Source organism: Chlorocebus sabaeus, chromosome 14 (assembly GCF_047675955.1).
Source record: "Chlorocebus sabaeus isolate Y175 chromosome 14, mChlSab1.0.hap1, whole genome shotgun sequence".
Taxonomy (NCBI): Eukaryota; Metazoa; Chordata; class Mammalia; order Primates; family Cercopithecidae; genus Chlorocebus; species Chlorocebus sabaeus.
In genome coordinates this window covers 40,172,012-40,195,617 of record NC_132917.1, presented here as the reverse complement: position 1 = coordinate 40,195,617, position 23,606 = coordinate 40,172,012, and the positions used below count along the sequence as shown (strand labels likewise).

Below are 23,606 nucleotides of genomic sequence, written 5' to 3'. Positions count from 1 at the left end.
ACAATTAGAACCATTCATTTGAATAAAGGAATTCTATCCAGTAGACCCTAATAAAATGAAATACCATCCGAGAAGGAGCTACCATTAATTCTCACAAATCATTAGCATATGTTCATTTCTTTTTTTTTTTTTTAACTTGGATTGGTTTATCAGGTCAGCTGGCAGACAAAGTCCTGAGGGCCTGGAACACAGGAAAATACAGAGAATGTGAAAGAGGTTTAAAACTAGGTTGCTGCCCAGTTAGTGCACTCAGGGCCGTTTTGGTAGGGAAGTTTGGGGGATGTGAGTGCCCAGAAATGGGGATGTTGATGGAGGGATAGAGAGTAGCCAGACAAAGGCAAAGATAAACTCTCCAAATTTGGCTTCTAGAGCAACAAGGGTAATAACAATTTGATGCTTTCTTGAAGATTTAGCCATTTAAGTCCTCTGGGGAATGGGCAAAATATTTTCCCTAAAGTGAAATGATATCCTTAAAATCTTGAATAGATTCGACTGTATCATTTTGCAGTATGTATTAATGCCCGTAACCTAGAAAATGCTAATGTGATACCAATTCAAATAAATGGTTTCTTGCACATGTAACAGATCTAGGAAACTAGATGTGAATATTAAAGATCATCTTAATTTTTTAAAAAAGACAAGAAACAATAATTACTTTGATGTCATTGCATGGGAAGTAAGAATAATAATTTCCTGGTTGGATCCAATGTGAGAGGAAGTCAAACAAGGTAGTGATCCAGCAATTTTCTTCAACCAAACCATGATGTTTATGGAGCACTCAGTGTATACAAGGCCCTGTGCTTGGCTTTTCAAAGAATGCAGATGATGAAGAAAAGTTAGTGACATTTGTTGAGCACTTCTTATGTGCCAGGGACTAGTCTGAATGCTTTACACACGTTTTCTCACTGGATGCTTATGAGTATCCTGAAGGGTAAGGAAGCATCGTTATTCTGACTTAAGGATGAAGACTGTGGTTCAGTGAAATAACTTTGGCCAAGGGCTAACAAGCAATGGTTAATAAGGAAAGCTCTCCAAAAGCCATGCTGTACACTGTTCTCTGTTCCCAGGAATGTCATGGTCTAGAACACGTATACTGAAGTACAAGGCTGAGTGAGAAAGATCACTCCACTGCAACTGAGCAAAGTGCTGAAGGAGTTGAAAGGAAGAAGAGAACATTGGACATGGCTTCACGGAGGAGGAGGCATTTTAATGTATTCAGAAAAAGTGAAAAGGATTTTGAAAACAAATAAGGCCTAGCCACTTTTGAAACATGTAAGAGCCCCAGCTTATTTATGACAAGGCAGCCATGGAGAAATGTTAGGGCAGTTTCTAGACTCTTTCATTCTATTCTGTGTCCCAGTCAGGACCATGCCACAAACAGGATCTGAAACAAATAATAACATAAACTATTGCACAAATGCATTTTACGCTTGAAACCAAAATGTAGGATGAACTTCCAGCATGGCCTTGGAGGAGAGACGCCGTACCAGTCAGAGGTGAGGCAAGGGATAGACCACTTGCTCACTGGTTCCTTTATTAAAGGTGATGATTCTGTTTCCTCTACTAGGGTAGGTGATTTTAATTTATCTGTTTAGCACCGAATGGTTATGCTGGTGCTTTTACACTTGAGCTTCTGGAACTTGTCTAGCTTCCAATTTCTTCAGATTTCCCTTAAAGCTCAGGACCCAGGGCCACCCTTTGGTTCTCTGCTGTGCTCGATGAATAGCATCCCATCCTGGCAGCAGGTTGAGAGAATCAGACAACTTACTCTACACCCAAGCTTTAACTTCCTCTGTGGGCTGTGTTAGAGCCCCAACTGTGGGTGGCATCAGACAGTTTGGAGAGGTGCCCATCAAATGTCTCTCAGAAGTTTCAAGTCACTCATCCAAAATGCTCTTTCAAATGTTGGGGGATGTGGGCCCTCCAAAGCTGAAATTTGTGAGTTGGTGTTGGGCACAGTCAATGCTTCCTTCCCCCTGACTCCTCCCTGTCTGCCTTTCTTCCCCTGGACATGCAGCTAGCTGTCAGAAGTTTTTTTTTAAGAGCTTCTCTTTATCAGTCCTTCTGTTGCTTCATACTATGGCTAGCACTGGAAGAGACATCTGACATCACCTAGTTTTGCTTTGTGTTAATTTTTGTATTTTACAAGTAAGCAAATGGAGGCCATATAAAATTAAATGATTTGATAAGACTGAAATAGGAGCTAGTAGAATCCAGTTCTGTGACTCTGAAATCATTTCAGCCAAGTCACCTCTTCTTTCTTTCCCTGTGTAGAAAGCCTCCAGAAATTTGCCTATGTTTTCTGGGCCTCAGGAATTCCTAGATGTCTAACAAGGATTCTTCAGGGTGGAAAGGAAACTATGACTTTTCATCTAGTTTGAGAATACTAACTAACAAAATGAACCACCCTAAGGTCCTCAGACTAAAGACCTCTGAGGTCAGCAGACATATTCATGATAGTTACAGCATTTGCTTGAATTCAAAAGGTGGTATATTTGACATTGTGCTAGTTACTTAGACTTCTCTGTGTTTACTTTCTTCATCTATTATACTTCATCTATTAAATGGGAATAAAAATATTAAAAAGGCTTGTGATTTGTGTGAGGAGTAATAAAGTAATATTAGTAAAATATTTGGAACAGTTTCTGATACCTGAGTGCTCAGTAACTGTTAGCTCATTACTGAAGATATAAATGGTGAGAGAGGGCCTTGTTCCTGCCTGTGTGCACCCATGTGAATACACTGATTGGTGTGGTGAAGGGGTTGCCACAGGAAGGTAAAGGAAGATTAGTACACACATAATGACATATGCCAAAGATCAGAGAGCTGATTTTTTAAATGGCCAGATAGTCAATATTTCTGGCTTTGTGAACTATAGGATCTGTCATAATTTATCAACTCTGCTCTTGTAGCAAGAAAGCAATCAAAATATATAAATGAATGGGCAAGACTGTGTTCCATAAAATGTTATTTATGAGCACAAATTTGAATATCACATAATTTTCACATGAAATATTCTTTTTTTTATTTTCCAGTAATTTTAAATGGTAAAACATTTTAATTTTGTGGGCCCTTCGAGAACAGGTAGCAGGTTGAATTTGTCCCATTAACCATAGTTTGCCAACTCTTGACACACACAGTATAGATTATGAGAGACACAAATGCAACATTCATAGGCTTGGGGAATCCTAGCGATTGGTGTTGGTGTAGTGTGAAGAGAAATGGCCTAGAAGTTCACAGAATTTGTTCTGGAGCCTAGCTCCATCACTTCTGAGATACGTAGCTTTGAAATGTCTCTTTCAGTTATCAGTGTTTTGTAGAGATGGGGGTCTTGCTCTGTTGCCCAGGCTGGTCTTGAACTCCTGGGTTCAAGCAATCCTGCTTCAGCCTCCCAAAGTGCTAGGATTATAGTCATGAGCTACTGTACCTGGCCTAGATGACGTTTAAGGACCTTCCTGGCAATCAAAGTAGTTTTATAAGGGAAATTTGACATTCGAGATGGGTTATGGAGGACAACCATAAAAACATTAGAAAGGATGATGTGGTACATATTTGGGTAATTTTCCTTTAGTAGCTCAGCTGACTACTAGCTGATATATTGACTAACAGTAGACCTGCACAGATGAACAGGTGTTATAGATGACCTTGAATGCCAAAGTGTAGGGTTTGAATATCATAGCTGCAGGTTGTTAGCAGAATTTCACAGTTTTACAGATGATACTGAGAGAGGGAAAATGACTTCTCTAAGGACATATAACTGGTCAGTAGAGCTGAGACTAGCACTCATTTCTTTTAGTCCCTAGACCAGTGAACCTTCCATCTACCACATTGACCCTGTAAGTGTGGTAGAATGCAATTAAATACATTTGCATGACTCTGACCTCAGAGAGAAAAAGTCTTGGATAAATTATAGAAGCTACGTTTTGTCTCTTCCAAACGTGATCTCATACCCCAGCATATCTAAGAAGGTAGGTCTGTGAATAATCCTGTTACAAGGAAGGGCAATTACAAAAGTGTCCACCTAAGACCTTACAATTCAACAACCTTTTGGCTGGTTTCCTGCAGAGTGTCTTTTAAATCTCAGCTTGGATGTTATTTTTCAGCTGAACCTTCTCTAATACTCTGACAGGTAAAATCCTCTGTTACTTAGTTTTACAGAGTCACGTTTTTACTTCCATAGCATTTATTTGAGTTAATAATTATGGATTTCTTTTTTTAAGTTCTGGGATACATGTGGAATGTGTGGGTTTGTTACATAGGTATAGATGTGCCATGGTGGTATGCTGCACCTATCAACCTGTCATCTAGGTTTTAAGCTTTGCATACATTAGGTATTTGTCCTAATGTTCTCCCTCCTCTTCACCCCCCCACCCCTCAAAAGGCCCCAGTGTGTGTTGTTCCCCTTCCTGTGTTCATGTGTTCTCATTGTTCAACTCTTACTTATGAGTGAGAACGTGTGGTATTTGCTTTTCTGTTCCTGTGTTAGTTTGCTGAGGATAATGGCTTCCAGCTTCATTCATATCCCTGCCAAGGACGTGATCTCACTCTTTTTTATGGCTGCATAGTATTCTATGGTATATATATATATATATATATACCACATTTTCTTTATCCAGTTTATCATTGATGGGCATTTGGGTTGGTTCCAAGTCTTTGCTATTGTAAATATTGCTGCAGTACACATATGCATACAAGTGTCTTTATAGTAGAATGATTTCTGTTCCTTTGGGTGTATACCCAGTAATGGGGTTGCTGGGTCAAATGGTATTTCTGGTTCTAGATCCTTGATGAATCGCCACACTGTCTTCCACAATGGTTGAACTAATTTATAATCCGATCAACAGGATAAAAGCGTTCCTGTTTCTCCACAGCCTCACCAGCGTCTATTGTTTCCTGACTTTTTAATAATTGCCATTCTTACTGGTGTGAGATGGTATCTCATTGTGGTTTTAATTTGCATTTCTCTAATGATCAGTGATGATGAGCTTTTTTTCATGTTTGTTGGCTGCATAAATGACTTCTTTTGAGAAGTGTCTGTTCATATCCTTTGTCCACTTTTTGATGGCTTTTTTTTTTTTTTTTTGGTAAATTTAAGTTCCTTATAGATTCCAGATATTAGACGTTTGTCAGAATGTGTAGATTGCAAAATGTTTCTCCCATTCTGTAGGTTGCCTGTTCACTGTGACGCTAGTTCCTTTTGCTATGCAGAAGCTCTTTGGTTTAATTACACCCGATTTGTCAATTTTGGCTTTTGTTGCAATTGCTTTTGGTGAAGTAGTCATGAAGCCTTTGCCCATACCCATGTCCTGAATGGTATTGCCTAGGTTTTCTTCTAGGATTTTTATGGTTTTTAGTTTTACATTTAAGTCTTTAGTCCATCTTGAGTTAATTTTTATATAAGTTGTAGGGAAGGGGTCCAGTTTCAGTTTTCTGCATATGGCTAGCCAGTTTTCCCAGCACCATTTATTAAGTAGGGAATCCTTTCCCCATTGCTGGTTTTTGTCAGGTTTGTAGAAGATCAGATGGTTGTAGATGTGTAGTGTTATTTATGAGGTCTCTGTTCTGTCTTATTGGTCTATATGTCTGGTTGGGTACCAGTACTGTACTGTTTTGGTTACTGTGGTCTTGTAGTAGTATAGTTTGAAGTCAGATACTGTGATGCCCCCAGCTTTGTTCTTTTTGCTTAGGATTGTTCTGGCTATACAGGCTCTTTTTTTGTTCTATATGAAACTTAAAGTAGTTTTTTTTCCCCTAATTCTGTGAAGAAAGTCCATGGTAGTTTGACGGGAATAGCATTGGATCTATAAATTGCTTTCACAATATTGATTCTTCCTATCCATGGACATGGAATGTTTTTCCATTTGTTTCCTCCCTTATTTCCTTGAGCAGTAGTTTGTAATTCTCCTTGAAGAGGTCCCTCGCGTCCCTTGTAAGCTATATTCCTAGGTATTTTATTCTTTTTGTAGCAATTGTGAATGGAAGATCATTCATGATTTGGCTTTCTGCTTTTCTATTGTTGGTGCATAGGAATGCTTGGGATATTTGCACATTGATTTTGTTTCCTGAGACTGCTGAAGTTCCTTATCAGTTTAAGGAGTTTTTGGACTGAGACACTGGGGTTTTCTAAATACAGAATTATGTCATCTGCAAACAGAGACAATCTGACTTCCTCTCTTCCTATTTGAATACCCTTTTTTTTCTTTCTCTTGCCTGATTGCCCTGGCCATAACTTCCAATACAATGTTGAACAGCAGTGGTGAGAGAGGGCATCTTTGTCTTGTGCCAGTTTTCAAAGGGAATGCTTCCAGCTTTTGCCCATTCAGTATGATGTTGGCTATTGGTTTGCCATAAATAGCTCTTATTATTTTGAGATATGTCCCATCAATACCTCGTTTATTGAGAGTTTTTAACATGAAGGGATGTTGAATTTTATCAAATGCCTTTTCTGAGTCTATTGAGATAATCATGTGGTTTTTGTCATTGGTTCTGTTTATGTGATGGATATAATAATGGATTTTGGGTAGTAATTTAAATGAACAGCTGTCATCTGTCTTCTCAGCTAGATAATAAGTTCCAATAGGAGAGAGATTATGTCTGTCTATCTCATGATTCTAGCCCCAATGCCTCGCACTTTGCTAGATACATGAAAGACATTTGATATTTTTTAATGAATGAATGTTCTCTCATTAATCATTGATATTGATGAAAATAATTGTTGAATTAGCAAAGGCTTCATAGATAGAAGTTATCTTCACTTGCTAATTAAATTATTAAATAGCATTTCTTCCTCCAGTGACTTTTTATCTACCTTTTTTAATGACTCCTTTCATGACCACCTTCATGATAGATAAATTCACATCTATTATAATCCTCATCTATCACCAAAAAATAATAATTTAGCAGTGTCAGTATAGTTACTAACATTAAAACCATACCAATTTTAATAAGCCAATTTTAATAATTCTTCAAACACAGGTATATAAAATTGGTTTAAAGAACATATTCACTAGATGCCCTATCTAGTAGAGAAAAACTGTCTATTTCTCTACCAGATTTCCGTAAGAATGTTGTGTTTTCCCATGTCACCAACACTCCCTTTAGTCCTCTAAATAATAAGATTTGACTAGTTTCTTTCTAAGATGACTTTCATTTTTAAGGTGTATTGTAATATGTAATATACAATATACAATATTGTAATACGTAAATATACACTTGGTGTTAGAACCTTGTCACTGAGTATATTGTCAGGAACTTTAGAAAATTGTAGCATACAATACTGATGGAGAGTCACCCTTATGTGAGCACCCATCAACTTGACTTTTCAAAATATGTTTCTTTTTACTTCCTACTTCCACTCTTCAAGAATAGCTTGTTCTTTCAAGGACTGTAATTTGAAACTATGCAGGAAAATGTAAGACTTACAAGCCTCAAGTTGATAGGATTTTCTCTTCTGAAATGCTGTCTACTTGAAGATGAATCCTAATGACTCAGGGAAAAAGCTGATGAAATTCACCAGCCTCTGCTCACACAACCAGCATTTACCTTGTTTAAAAAACAAAACAAAACAAGATTAAAAAAGAAAAAAGTCTTGCTGGACTGACTATCATTCAATTTGAAATTGGATTCTATATTAAACATCCCCAGTTCCAAGAGGCAGACTAGAAAGAAGAAAGAGTGACCACAGAGATTCATTCTTGAGATGGAATGAAGATAGAGAGTAGGGGCTGCCCCCTAAAGAACCTATAATTTAAAGAGCACATCTTTCCTTACCACCAACACTTCATTTTGGGGTTCATGTTTCTGCATGTTTTCTACATCTACTTAGGGCTTGGGTATAGAAACTGAATAGGTCTCTGAAGATAGATGTCCCTTTATCCTGAGTCTTTGTCACCTGCTGATGTAGTGGCCTAGCAATCCTTGCTTGTTTCTTAGAGAAGGCAAAACACCTGCAGCAACATCATCATGAAGTAGGAACTTCATATTTTCGTATTACCTCCAGTGCTTTAATCTCCTCTCTTGAGACTCCTCTTATCTCCTATTAAGATCCATACTCCTCTGCCCTCTAGTCCCCCACCTCCTGGACACATATTCACTAAGGAGCTTCATATTTTTATCCTGCCTGGATACCCAATCTGTGAGAGGGAAAGCACAGCTGACATATTACTTAACATCAACATCTTACTGATATTAGAACAAACACTATTTTCTGATTTTCAGGCTCGCACTTCCAGTCTGTTTGTTAAACAAGCCCCATGCCCTGTGTGCTGTTTCTATGCTTCTACTCAGTTCTGCTTTCTGCCTTATACTTTGCAAAGGGTGATCCAAGACCACCTACATCACAATCACCTGGGATTGTTGTTAAACTTCAAATTTGGAGGTTCCTCAACTGTATCTGATAATAGGGCCCAGTTAACTGCATTTTAATTAGTTTCCCAGGTGATACTTAGGTGAACTGAAGTTGGAGAATCATTGCTCTATGCCTTTGTCCATATCATTTCTTCCTTTTAGAATGTCCTCTCACATTCTCTAGACATTGTCATCCTTCCCATCCCTTCCTTTTATGGAATTTTGCCCATTCTTCCTAGTATTAATGGTCACTGGAGTAACTGTCACTTGGAGACTGTAAATTTAGTTAAGTACAGGGACCATTTGTCAATCATATTTGCAGTCCCTATAGTGTCTGTTATGGTGCTTTGCACATAGAAGCTACTCCATAGAGGCTTGATGAATAAATGAAGGGTTCACTCCCTCCAGAAGTAGAAACATAGGAAGGGCTCACTATATATATGGATTTTTAAGATTAAATGTCAACAGGCTATTGGGGAAATATTTTTGGTAGAAAATATGTTTTGGTGACCTAGATGTAAAAGCATGTATATGACCTTATTCTGTTTCAGTGTGTAAGGTCAAACATCAAAGAAAGGCTGCTCTTTCTCTTCAGCGTTAGTGGTGAACAACTATTATGTAAAAGAATTACCATCGTCTATCAGGAGGCTTCTGAAAGATTTATAGAGTACAAGGGAGATGCTCCAAGGCCCTGCCTCTGGGATCTCATTATAACTGAAATCTCTAGGTTGTAGGACCATAGTCTGAGCAGTCCGAGGTTTCTAGAATGCTGGGCTTATTAACTCAAGACCCAAGGTACATTAAACTGGGGACTAGGTAGTCCACTTGAGTGATCAGTGTCACTGTTCAAATGCCAGGAAGATTTCTTCTCTTCAATGAATCTCTAGTAATGTAAGAGTCCTGTTTTCCACAGAAGGGACTCACTCCTTGACTCTGGCAATGCCCCACTAGAATACAAGCTCCTTTGGAGATATGTTTTATTTATTTTTGAAACATAGTGTCTGGCACATGTGAGTGGCTAAGAAAAACTTGGCAGATAAAACCATAAACGAATGTGTTGTTTTTGCATTTCTTTGTATTACTTATTGGCTTAAATTTAAGATGTTAAAAAAAAATTGACCCCCAAGACAGTACATTTTTGAGCTGCAATGAAATTGTTTTTAAAAAAAAAAAATACTGAATTATTGTTATTAGAGCAAACTGTTAACCTACTTTTTATAGCAAAATTCTGTATCTTCCTCGCTGGCTCCCATTCATTATCCATTCCCCTCTTTTATTTTAATTTTGCTTGCTTACTGCTAGGGATTCTTTCTCCATTTGCTTTTCTCCTGACCAAATGGAAAAACCTTGAGTTTACTACATGAGTTTGGAGTGATTTCAGACCTCTGTCTTCAGCTGATGATCCTCCACATGGATCGTCTTTCCCTTGCTATGTGATGAATAGAAGTGCTTACAAAACTTACTTGGGGAGTGGGGAGGCATCAGACAGAAGTGGAAAACATGTGAGACTCCTTGATGAGATAATGCAGCCTACACACATTTATTCAGGTGGGAAGAAGGGGCAGCATGGGAGGTTAAGTACCTAACTCTTGAGCTCTTTGTCCCCAGAAAACATTGTTAACTTATTGTCATGAAAACAGAAAGTTTCTACCATTTTGAAAATCGTTATACTTTAATGCAAAATGCCTGAATTAAAATTCTAGTTCTGTCCCTTAAGTCTAGATGACTCTAGCCAGCTTACTTTCATGAACCATTTATTTTTCTCATTTGTAAAATGGGAATGATAATATCTCCTTGTAGTATTATCAGAAAAGTTAGGGACAGTGAATACGAAGTAATTAGCACAGTACCTAGGACAAGTAGATGCTCAGTCCATGATTTCAGTCATTATTGCCATCAGTGCCCTGACTAGGGCCGTTAAACCCTGTTCTGTGGCTCTGGCATAATGAATTGGAGGACAAACCTCGCTAACTTCACATGGAACCCAAGATTATCAGAGCATCTTCCTTCTGAATTCTCTTTTATTTATTTTCTATCCAAAGACTCTTCTCCAGCTTTCTTCTTTCTACCCATATTTCCATGTTAGCTTGCAGATTAATATTTAATAAATGCTTGGTGTTCTTTCTGTTCTGTAGGGCCTCTACAATGAAGGTGATTTTTGTTGTGCTTCAATACGTGTCTTTTAATTGTATTGGAAGGATGAGAAGATTTACTTCCTTGAGTATGTCCCAAGTGTTAGGGCCCTCTTAACAGAGCAAATAAAATAAGCAAACCAGGGCTGATGTTGGAAGACACACACACCCAGGTTGTGGGGAAAATGTCAGGGCCTCTCTTTATGCTGGAGATCAGTCTTTCCAGCCCAAGAGTCTTTGCTCATGAGTCTGAGTCATGCATTTCTTCTCTTTCTAACACTGACATTGATTTACAATCTGATTTTGAACTCTGCTTATGTTAGGGTGCAACCATTTCACATAGACATTTTTAACTGCAAATGCTTAGGCCCATTTCCCAGATTCTGATTTACCACTGGAGATTTGGTGAATCAGCACATGACCTTATGAGCAGTACTTTACTCATTTAATAAGCAGATGTTGTGCATCTTCTGTGTGCCAGGCTGTGCTCTAGGAACTGGGAATACATCAATGAAAAAAAGAAACGAAAATCCTTGCCCTTAGAGAGTTGCATCTTTTGAAGAGAGAAAGACAATAAATAGAACCATTGAATAAACTATAAAACATGTAAAAAGTAATAAGAGCTGTCCAGGCGCAGTGGTTCATGCCTGTAATCCCAGCACTTAAGGAGGCTGAGGCGGGCAGATTCCCTAAGGTCAAGAGTTCCAGACCAGCCTGGCCAACCTGGTGAAACCCTGTCTCTACTAAAAATACAAAAAAAAAAAAAAAAATGCCAAGCGTGGTTGGCAGGCACCTGTAATCCCAGCTACTTGGGAGGCTGAGGCAGAAGAATTGCTTGAATCTGGAAGGCAGAGGTTGCAGTGAGCCGAGTTCATACCACTGCACTCCAGCCTGGGTGACAAGAGCAAGACTCTGTCTCAAAGGTGGGAACTGAACAATTAGATCATTTGGACTCGGGAAGGGGGACATCACACACCGGGGCCTATCATGGGGAGGGGGGAGGGGGGAGGGATTGCATTGGGAGTTATACCTGATGTAAATGACGAGTTGATGGGTGCTGATGAGTTGATGGGTGCAGCACACCAACATGGCACAAGTATACATATGTAACAAACCTGCACGTTATGCACATGTACCCTAGAACTTAAAGTATAATAATAATAAAAAATTTTAAAAAAAAGTAATAAGTGATATCTAGAAAAATAAAGTAGAGGAAAGGGCCAACAGTGCATCTCATGAGTTTTCAATAACTTCATTATTTTGTATCCTAAGCCTGTCTTTCCTTTTGTGATCACGTTGCCTACCCTCGCCCTAGTTTCTTCCTTTCCTGAACAATTTCAGCAGGTATTTTCAGACATAAGGCAGGGACCTGACTTCTGTTTTGTGAGTTTAAGAGAAAGGCTGGAGCCTATGATGTGAGCGCTCATAGCCCATCCCCTTTAGGACCTGTCCCAACGTATTACACAGCAGACAGGAAAGTCTCTCCTTGGAGGGGAAAAATAGGTATTAACAGAGAGTCTCTGTGTAAATGTGTGGTTTTTTTTTGTTTTGTTTTTTTTGTTTTTTTTGTTTTTTTTTTTCCTGAAGTCTGGCCACGGTCTGATAGCCTGAGGCTGGAGCCAGGGCAGTAATTCTCACTTTAGATGGGATGGTCAGATGAGAAAAGCCTTCATCCTCTGGCATCATCTCTTTGTCTAGAAGCATTTGGAAGTGCTTGCCTTGGTAGTGGATAAGGATTTATGGTTGCTTTAATGTTGCCTTAGAAACAGATTAATTGCTTACCTTTGAGGCTTTAAGTCAGCAAGAATTACATAGAAGGGAATTCCAAGTTCTGATGAAGGCCATCAAGGAGTTCCTTGGAATAACCCCAGCTGCCAATCAAGAGGATGCCATTATGCTGACTGTCCAATATATTGGACTGGTAGGAATGCCAGCATATGCCTTTGCTCTGAGTCAAGTCTTCCTTGGTAGCCAAAACTGGCTATAGCTTCCAGCAGGGAGTGGTCACTGCTGCCAACCACTCTTCAGGCCTCTTTGCTACAAAAGCTCTCCCTCATCCTTTACAAAAGCAGTTTGATAATAATCTATCTCTTGCAGATGTGGGTTTCTATTCCTTGTAGCTGTGACCTCTTCCTCCAACACAACTGGCTGGACTACTCACAGCTGGATATCTTTTTACCATCCTTTGTCAGTGCCATTTGGGTCTGTAATCTGTAGGTGATGGGTTGTGTGTTGTTTTAAAATAAACAGTGATCAGAAGATAAATTGGGTATTCCTGATACTATGCTGAAGTGTCATTTGGATGATGTAATGGATATTCCTAAGTTAGTACTGCTCGTAGTTGTATGAGTTGATCTGAATCCACCATAAAAATCAGCCTATACTTTGTATTGGTAAATTAAGGCAGAATATAAGAAAGCCAGGCAACAAATCAACATATCCACAGTCTCTATTCTTATCTTTCTGCTTAATTTGTATGGAAATGTATATTTGAGGGAAAATGGGAGAATTAAGTAGAACTACTTTGAATCTGATGATAGAGGAAAGACCCTGAAAGAAAGGAGACAAAAGGACGAAGAAGAAACTTGCATTTAGATAACACCTATTCCACATCTTCATGGGCATTTGGATTTGGTATTAATTTAATACAAAAAGAAATTCAACTCCAGAGAGTTCTTTCCAGATGCTTCATTGCCAATAAGCTACATCAGTGTGTTGTATCCACTGTTCACAAATTATAATGCTCCCCTCTTTTGAATATAATTGTAATGTTTTTAGTTAACACCAGAAGCCCCCTTTCTTTTTCTCTGATAATGATGATGGATTTTTACTGATCTGTCTACCTTTAGACATCTGGTGACCTTTTGGCTAAGAACATATTGTGGGATGTGGACTAGGGAAGGGATAAAGGGCAGGGCTTTTTCTTAGCTGGCCTAGGAGATTGCCCTGACAGTGCATGCAGGAAGAGGTTGCCAGGCAATTGCTAAAAGACCAGATTGAAGGGCAGCTGTCTCTAGGAGCGTGCTAGCCCTCATGTTACATCACCGTTATTGATGCTTGTCTGTTTGAGTCTAATCCATAAGATAAAAGCCAGGCTATTGGAAACCTTCCACAAGACTTTTGCTAACTAGGCCCTCCTGATTCTGCATGGAAGCCAAGAGGCTTTCCAATGGGCTAGTCCAAGCCAACCCCAATAGTTCTCAAAGATTACTTCACACACTATCAGGGATGATGTAATGGAGCAGTTAATTATATCAGTCTTGGAAAAAGACCAGGGGTCGAGTCTTAGTTGAGGGTTTTACTGTCCGTATGACATTCAGCAAGTACTTAACCTATCTAAGCCTCAGTTATCCAACCTCCAAATGGGCTAATAATACCCTCTATTTAGGATTATTGTTAGGGTACTGTGCATTGCACAACTCCAGGGGTGCTGTTCTCATGGACTGTAATGGAAATAGCAACACTAGGAATTTTGTAACATAGCAATGCTGGCTAATGTAAATATTAAATATAATTGATATGTATAGAGAGAATTTAGCATGGTGTCCATGACTGTTTAAGAATGGAATCTAGTATTCTCTCAGGAAATTGGTTATAATTTGGTGTTCAGCTCTTTTGAAACTTGCTTCTAAGAAGGAAAAAGCAAAATAGTTTTGGATACAGAATAATCTGCAAAGACTTGGATATAAGAAATTGTTACGTTGTTCAGGGAATGGGAATAATTTCCATATTCTGGAGCTCAGATGCCAGATTATAAAAGGTCTTAGAAAGCCTGTTAAGGGTTTTGAGCTTTGTCCTCAGGGAAGCAGGAAACCAATGAAGAGTTTTAAGGGAAGTGAAGAGTGTCAGATCTGCACTTTAGGAATTTCATTTTGGCTGAAATGTGAAGAATGGAATGATGCGATTTGGCAGTCATTTGAAGGGAGTGGTTAATTATATCAGTCTTGGAGACAGACACAAGTTTGAATCTCTCTTCAGTGTTTATGTTCAGTACTACTATTTATTACAAATATTTCACCTTTCTGATTCTCTCAGGTCCCCAAGACATTTTAAATTGCATATCTTCCAAAAGGATCACTACAGAGGTTTCTTTCACCATTTTAAATGTTGGATATCTTCTATATCATTCTGTATACCTGCCAAGTATTGGGATCACTTATAAATTAGATTTTATAGAGTAGGCCAAGGCTGGTCTCCTTGTGTCCACCCTTGTCCCTTCAGTCTATTCTGCACTGAACCAGCAGAGAGATCCTTCTAAAAGAAAAATCAGATCATATCACCCTCTGATTAGAACCTCCCAGTGATTCTCATCTTCTACCCCATCAAAGCTCATGCCTTATGGCAACTCAGTGTTCCATGATCCATTCCCACTCCTGAGCCCTGCCCCCTTGGTGCATTGCCCTCTTGCTACATTGGTTTTCTGTGTTTCTAGACTGTGCTAAGCATGGTTCCCATTAGGACATTTGCACTTGCTAGGAATTCTGTTGCCACAGATATCCACAAGGCTTGATCTTTCGTGTCCTTTAGGACTTTGCTCAAGTGTTACCTAATCAGAGAGGCCTTCCTTAACCATATAGTATGAAATCATGCATGCCATGTGTATACACACACACACTCTCTCTCTCTGTCTCTCTCTCACACACACACTCACTCACTCCTTGTCCTCTTTAGATTGCTCTGCACATACATGTACCATAGGACTTTTTAACCTTCTGATACTTACATTTGTTTGTTTCCTCCACCATTAGAATATAAGCTCTGTGAGAACACAGACTTTGTTTTATCACTGGTGAATTCTCAGGATCTAGAAGAGAGCCTAGCAAGTCTTTCTAGAATACATATTAAGCATGCATAAATATTTGTGGATGAAATGGATACACAAGGGAGTTGGAACTAGATTTTCCACCATTCTTGTGGGATGGTTGAATTTCACCTTGTTTCAAGCAGAAATCTCAAAAGTTTTCAAAGACTGAACAAGCAGACATACTGACCATGAACTTTTGCATATTTTGAGAATGTGCTGCCTCTATTTTTCAGCCTTTTACTTAGTTTCAAATTCTGCTATAACCCTCCTCTGGTTTTCTTTAGTATGGGAAAAATGTCAAAGAAACTTATCTCTCTGTAGTGATGAGCTATAAAGGGCTTTAGGCTATGGGGGGATCTCTGAGGGTCTGCCAGAATGTCCTAGGCAGGGGTGTTCTCCTGGGCCCTGGTGCAGTTTGCAGAATAAGCCATCAGGAGCAAACATGAGCCAGAGAGTGTAGGCGAATGTAGGGTGGCTCTCAGCCAGCCTGAAGCTATGAAAACCTCTAATCCAACTCCTCTTTTAACTTTTTCCAGGACATTAAGGGTATGTTCTGACTCAGGGCTTCTTCCTATTGCTGCTTTATCTGATGTCATAACTGGTCCCTCCTGCAAGGCCTGGGAGACAGTTACCCTGACTTGGAGCAGACCTTCCTCTACTTCAGTTTCGTGGCTGAGTCCACCACTATGCCTACCAAGCTTTGTGTGCCGCTCACTGACTCTGTTACCATGGCCCTCCTTGCCTACAGTCCTTCATCATGTGTATATTTTGTGGTCACTGTTGTCATGCCACATGAGCTAATTTAAGTGGAATTATTGGTCCTGCATTTTTTGGTCACTTTGAACCCTCGACAGAACTAATATGTATTTTAGAATGACCATGGAAAATATGACCAACACTGAGAAGGAACATTTTAAGGTTGGTGATGCTGATTCCATAGCCTGCCAGGCTCTTACCCACAAGTAGGCCTTGGCCTGGTTATCTCCCTTTCCAGCCTGCAGAAAAACAGGCTCTGTACACAGATGTGAAGAGCTATGCTTGAAGAACCAGATGCCCAGCTACTAATGTATCAGCAGACCTGGGCTGGCTGAAAATTAGGAAGAAATGTGCTCTCATCAAAACATGCTTTTAAAAACCATACTTAATGTGTGGAAATACTGTGTTACAGCAGAATTTTTTTCTCCTCAAGAACAAATGCCATTGAGCTTTGATTTCAGGCAAGCTTGAAGTTTTCTGTTTCCAAGTAAGTGTGGAGCAATAGGACATGATTTCATGAAATACAGTGTAAGATGCTCTCTGGTGTTTAAGATAATCACCAGGCCTTGTATTGGTGGGATTTTTTCAGGGTCTGATTTTCAAAGCATCAATTGTAATAAGGTGCTTTTGGCATTGAAACCGTTTTTGGAAGAAGATGTACTAACACAAATTTAGAAGAAAATCTGCTTTAGTAAAAAGGAGGAAATTATTTGATGCTTCAAAAGTCCTGTGTTTTTTTGGCTATTAGCATGCATAAACGTGTGTTTAATAAGGCAAGGCTATATAAATTGAACTTTTCCTTTCCAATGAGTCAATTGTATATCTTACTCAGTGAATGGGTACTCCATGTAGTAAATTCACAGAAAGATTGAATTGTAAACTTTACAAAGGATTGCTTAGTCACTGATGGAGTCTTAGAACGCAATCATTCACCATAGATTTCGTGATGGTCAAATATAAACAAATTTTGGGAAGAGTAATAAAAATAATTAGTAATGCTTTGGATGCAGCTCTAATGACATGACTTTTTTTCCGCCCTCTCCCCCATCTTGTTTTTACCAGTAGGTTGTGACAGTTGGAAGTGTCGTGTACAACATGCGGCGATTAAGTCTTTCACCCACCTTTTCAATGGGATTTCATCTGTTAGTTATTGTGGCTCTCTTATTTTCCCATGTGGACTACGTAATTGCTGAGACAGAAATGGAAGGAGAAGGAAATGAAACTGGTGAATGTACTGGCTCATATTACTGTAAGAAAGGGGTGATTTTGCCCATTTGGGAACCCCAAGACCCTTCTTTTGGGGACAAAATTGCTAGAGCTACTGTGTATTTTGTGGCCATGGTCTACATGTTTCTTGGAGTCTCTATCATAGCTGATCGATTCATGTCCTCTATAGAAGTCATCACATCTCAAGAAAAAGAAATAACCATAAAGAAACCCAATGGAGAGACCACCAAGACAACTGTGAGGATCTGGAATGAGACAGTTTCTAACCTGACTTTGATGGCCCTGGGATCTTCTGCTCCTGAGATTCTCCTTTCAGTAATTGAAGTGTGTGGCCATAACTTCACTGCAGGAGACCTCGGTCCTAGCACCATCGTGGGAAGTGCTGCATTCAACATGTTCATCATTATTGCACTCTGTGTTTATGTGGTCCCTGATGGAGAGACAAGGAAGATTAAGCATTTGCGTGTGTTCTTTGTGACGGCAGCCTGGAGCATCTTTGCCTACACCTGGCTTTACATTATTTTGTCTGTCATCTCTCCTGGCGTTGTGGAGGTCTGGGAAGGTTTGCTTACTTTCTTCTTCTTTCCCATCTGTGTTGTGTTCGCTTGGGTAGCGGATAGGAGACTTCTGTTTTACAAGTATGTCTACAAGAGGTATCGAGCTGGCAAGCAGAGGGGGATGATTATTGAACATGAAGGAGACAGGCCATCTTCCAAGACTGAAATTGAAATGGATGGGAAAGTGGTCAATTCTCATGTTGAAAATTTCTTAGATGGTGCTCTGGTTCTGGAAGTGGATGAGAGGGACCAAGATGATGAAGAAGCTAGGCGAGAAATGGCTAGGATTCTGAAGGAACTTAAGCAGAAGCATCCAGAGAAAGAAATAGAGCAATTAATAGAATTAGCTAACTACCAAGTCCTAAGTCAGCAGCAAAAAAGTAGAGCATTTTATCGCATTCAAGCTACTCGCCTGATGACTGGAGCTGGCAACATTTTAAAGAGGCATGCAGCTGACCAAGCAAGGAAGGCTGTCAGCATGCACGAGGTCAACACTGAAGTGACTGAAAATGACCCCATTAGTAAGATCTTCTTTGAACAAGGGACATATCAGTGTCTGGAGAACTGTGGTACTGTGGCCCTTACCATTATCCGCAGAGGTGGTGATTTGACCAACACTGTGTTTGTTGACTTCAGAACAGAGGATGGCACAGCAAACGCTGGGTCTGATTATGAATTTACTGAAGGAACTGTGGTGTTTAAGCCTGGTGAGACCCAGAAGGAAATCAGAGTGGGTATCATAGATGATGATATATTTGAGGAGGATGAAAATTTCCTTGTGCATCTCAGCAATGTCAAAGTATCTTCTGAAGCTTCAGAAGATGGCATACTGGAAGCCAATCATGTTTCTACACTTGCTTGCCTCGGATCTCCCTCCACTGCCACTGTAACTATTTTTGATGATGACCACGCAGGCATTTTTACTTTTGAGGAACCTGTGACTCATGTGAGTGAGAGCATTGGCATCATGGAGGTGAAAGTATTGAGAACATCTGGAGCTCGAGGAAATGTTATCGTTCCATATAAAACCATCGAAGGGACTGCCAGAGGTGGAGGGGAGGATTTTGAGGACACTTGTGGAGAGCTCGAATTCCAGAATGATGAAATTGTGTAAGTTCTATATTATATGTGTGTGTGTGTGTGTGTGTGTGTGTTTCAGTGTGTTTATGAATGTGAGTCTGTGCATCATTTTTAAAATAGCATACAAGGAATGGAATAGCTTTTATACAAGATCTCTTTCAAAATATCAGTCTTTGCTTGGGTGCCAATTGTCAACATGCTCTACACATAGAGATCTTAAATTTATTTACATCAGAATTTTATTTTTACTTTTATACTTCTACGCATTTTAAGTACATTGTGACTATGATAAAATGAGTAATGGGACACGATTTATCAGATAACTTAGGCTGAAAAATTTGTCTTCTATTTTGAATTACATGGTATATGCTCAGAAAAGGAATATTTAAAACATCACAATAGGTCTCTAACTTCATTTCTGAGTACAGATTGGGAAAACCCAAAAAGGAAACACCTCTGAAAAGAATTTCCTGGCTACCAGGGCTGAATGAGAATAATTTTGTGGCTTTTATGTGACATTGTGTTTTGTGACAATATAAGTTAATGTTTCTGCTTAAATGCCAATGCTAAGTTATGACTTCATAACCAATCCTGCTTCTTCAGTGTTGTGCCAATATGGGAAAGTCCATCTATCCCTTTTGTAGTTCCAGTCTGGTTTTATTTTACATCCTTATTAAACAAACCCTCTACCCTGCCGATACAGTGATAGAGAAATAAGGTTCTGTCCATATGTCTAGTTGTCAGGGAGCAGGTCAGAGAAAAGAAGGAACAATTTATTCTTCCTCTTGGTACTTTACAGTGGCACTGTGCTCATGTAGTAATATGAAGTACCCAGTTGTTAAGTGATTCTTCCACTGAGAGTTGATATTTAGAGGGCTGTTCCCCCTTTGCCTAGGAAAGTGTGTTGCACTCAACTCACCAAAAGCAAACCAGAAAATTTGACTCTATGAACAATTTCTGGGAGGGAGGGAGAGAGGGAGACTGGCAGGGAGGCTGCCTATAATATCTGCAGTACAACAGAAGACATTGAAATGAATGATTATGTTGGTTGAAGCACTGGACATTTAGAAATTTCAGGGAAGAAAAATAAATATATAAATATACTTCTAAAATAGTTAACTCTTATGATAATGGCATATGATATGCCAAATGGTGAATGCATGCTCTTTAAATATGAAATTTCTCCTACTGAAAGTGAGAGAAAACAAACCAAAAAGGGAGGGGATGGGCAGAGAGAACAGATTTTCCTGAAAGAGCCTTCCAGTGTCCTTACATCTCTTTGCTGTTACACTATAGTGATAAGTAATGTCGAGTACCGTATCACAATGAAATCAAGCAAAACAGGGATTCTAATATCCATCTCCTGATGTGTGTAGGGAGCATAGTGTTTTTGTTTTGATTAATATCTATTTTGTGTTAATTATAATGTTGTTAGTGTTCCACTTATTGAGATGTGTTTTGTTGGGAGACTTATTTTACTGAAAGATAGTGATCTAGTAGCAAATTAATATCCTTCATATGTAAGAAAGAATTTTTTCAATGGTCTTGCATTGGAAAGTTCACGTATGCTCAGGTTAACACAAATGAACTTTATTCCTTTGCTAGGAATTCGTTCCCTATTGATTTTATTTTCCCTAACAATTACGTTTTCTCATCATTTCAATTATTGAACCCTTCTGTAGTATATAGTACTTGTAATCCATGTAAAAGTGTATTGCATATTGTTAAAGGTATATTTCATGTTGTTAAATGAACTCATAAGGGTAACCCTTAAAACACCTTAAATCTGTGTTTTGTTTTGTTTGTTTGACTAAGCATATTTTCTTTTGAAAATTTAATCTTACCTTTTCTTAAGAATAAGGACTCTATGCTGGTTTATTTGAAAAGCAGCTTTTCCCTATTTATTCTGCTGTTCAGGACTTTTACCAAACCATAAATAACCTTCTTTTGGGTGGTACAATGCAGAAGAAAAAGGAAAAGGATTTTTAAAGAGGATTGACATTGATTTGATAGAATAACTTATTCTGCCAAGCTCCATTTAAAAAACATTCATCTTATGCAATTAAATTGATTTTATTCTTGCTAAGGAAGGAATATTGCCAAATTCCATTTTTAGAAATTTAGATTTCTTGTGAAAATTGGTAAACATTGATGGAGTTGGTGAAAATTGGCTAATAATTCATGCCATCTCTGTATATTTGTTCTTAGGAGTATTCAAGATCAATTGCAAGTTTCTTGCTCTATAAAATTGTTACTATACTTCATTTGATCAACTGAAATGTGAAATTTTAGAAATGGCAAAGCATTTAATTTATAAGTGGAATGAAATTACAGACCTACTTTTTTATATATTTTTAATTTTGAAGAGATTTCATCTTGACTTCATAGAGTTTTTTTACTGATAAGCTTTGTAGATGCTAAATAGGCCTATTGATTGTACAAATTTGTTTGACTGGGACTTAACCTTAAATTAAGCACCAGGATTCAAACACAAGCTTTCTAGAAAAATGTATTATCAAAGATATTTTGATTCCATGTCTTTGCTATTGGGAATAGTGCTGCAATAAACATACAAGTGCATGTGTCTTTATAATAAGAATGATTGGCCGGGCGCGGTGGCTCACGCCTGTGATCCCAGCACTTTGGGAGGCCAAGGCGGGCGGATCACAAGGTCAGGAGATCGAGACCACGGTGAAACCCCGTCTCTACTAAAAATGCAGAAAATTAGCTGGGCGCGGTGGCGGGTGCCTGTAGTCCCAGCTGCTCGGGAGGCTGAGGCAGGAGAATGGCGTGAACCCGGGAGGCGGAGCTTGCAGTGAGCCGAGATCGCACCACAGCACTCCAGCCTGGGTGACAGAGCGAGACTGTCTCAAAATAAATAAATAAATAAATAAATAAATAAATAAATAATAAGAATGATTTATATTTATATTACTTTGGGTATATACCCAGTAATGTGATTGCTGGGTCAAATGGAGTTGTGGTGCCCTGTTAGCAGCTTAGAAAACATTATTTTTTAATGAATCATTTTTCCTTTGGCAGTCGTCTTATTTCCATACAGTCGGATCCAAGTGAAAGAGTTTGTCACCGTGCAATGGAGCCAGGCTATGGAGACTAAACCCAATTTATCTTGAAGAATGAATTTATATCTCATCAAATTACATAATCTTGAAAGATGTCCTCCTTCAAAACCTACAGTACTTAAACAAGGCTGATGGCACCACTAAGTTTTATTAAGTACTTTGAAAAAAAATTTTGTTGGTTTAAAATTGTGCACAAAGCCAGACTTTATGATTATTTCCAGAGCACCATAAAGAGATTCCTGGAAAAGCCTAAATTTAAAGGCTAATTTTAAGAAGCCCCTAACCAAGGTAGAAATAAGTTCCAATCTGATCAAGGATGGAAAATAAGAGGCAGTATAGTGTTAGTGATTGTTCGATTCCAAAAACAAGATAGATTCCTAATCTTTGATCTTGTTTTTAGTGTAGAAATCATCATTTAAATTTATAATATAAAAATGTCTATACATATTTATTCATAAGTTTCACATAAATAAGTTGAATTATTTTAGCTTGATAAGTGATAAGTGATGCTTGTAATTTCTAATAAAATATATTCTCAGCAAAACATTTTAAAATTACAAAGCAAAATCCCATTAAATAGATATAATTAACAGCTAGCACATGCTTTTTTTTATAAACTCAGTCAATGACACATACTAAACCAATGCCAACCAATTTTGACTTACAACAGGGAATTCTGTCTAATGTTAACAGCTAATAAAAAATAAATGAAGAATATGCTAATTTGATTTGTGGTGTGGTAGGTAATATCCACAAATTTGAAGTGCTGTTAATGATTGTTCTTTAATGGTTCTAGTTTAATGGTAATAAGTATTACAAAATATTGTTTGGTATTTCAAGTCTAACATTAGCTTAACTGTTTTGGAAAAATGTTAAGGCTAATTAACTAATGTAGATACAAATCAAATTTAATTACTTAGTTATAGTCCAGTGATAATATTATTTTTGGAAGAAAACTCAAAAGATTTTGAGCATTTAGTATTGTATATTTAAAATACAGAGTTGAAAAATCAGAGTATGTAAATTAGAATATTTACCTAATATACTCCTTAGAATATCAGTTTAGCAGAGGTTCCTAGTCATAGTATAATATATTAAACAACGGGCCTACCCAAACTTAATTTTGTTTTAACAACTATTATATTTTTAAGTGTAGTTTTAACTTCATTAACTTTAGGAAATAGTATGTATAAGACATCTCAACAAATATAGCTGTCTGATGCTCAATATTTATATCACATTTTACTCTTTTTGGAAAAAAGACTAGAAAGGAAATAAAATTTCAGTATCATATGGGTTCTACAGAATTATTATCATATTCCAGGGAAAATAAATATTTTATTTTTGCTATTTATGGGACCTGTGTTCTTTTCTTGTTCTATAGAATTCTTGTTCTAGAGAATTCTATGGAATTCTCTATAGACTTAGCCTTATGAGATGGCAATTCAATTCTGAGAGTAAAATGAAATACATTAAGACAGCCAGATGTAAACAAGATGAAATGAAGATATTAAAAAAACTTGAAAGGATCAGAACAGAAGAATAATTGTGTGGAGAAATCAGAAATGATGAAAAATATTAGAAAAAATATCACAAGATAAGAAAGGCTGTTAAGACATAC

At 38.2% G+C, this 23,606-nt stretch overlaps 1 protein-coding gene across 12 annotated transcripts in view; it reads left to right on the top strand.

Annotated features, from left to right (window-relative positions):
* The window catches only part of SLC8A1 (solute carrier family 8 member A1), a 497,520-nt gene that overhangs the window by 161,726 nt on the left and 312,188 nt on the right, over positions 1–23,606 (top strand). For 6 of the 12 annotated variants that reach the window (XM_073022938.1, XM_038006232.2, XM_038006234.2 and 3 more), the window contains exon 2: positions 17,101–18,932. The exons of 1 other annotated variant lie outside the window; for it this stretch is intronic. In XM_073022938.1, coding sequence (XP_072879039.1) covers positions 17,134–18,932 — 1,799 coding nt within the window. In that variant the 5' untranslated portion in view covers positions 17,101–17,133. The remainder of the gene's footprint in view (positions 1–17,100; positions 18,933–23,606) is intronic. 5 more of the 12 variants (XM_038006229.2, XM_038006230.2, XM_038006231.2 and 2 more) reach the window with 1 other exon arrangement.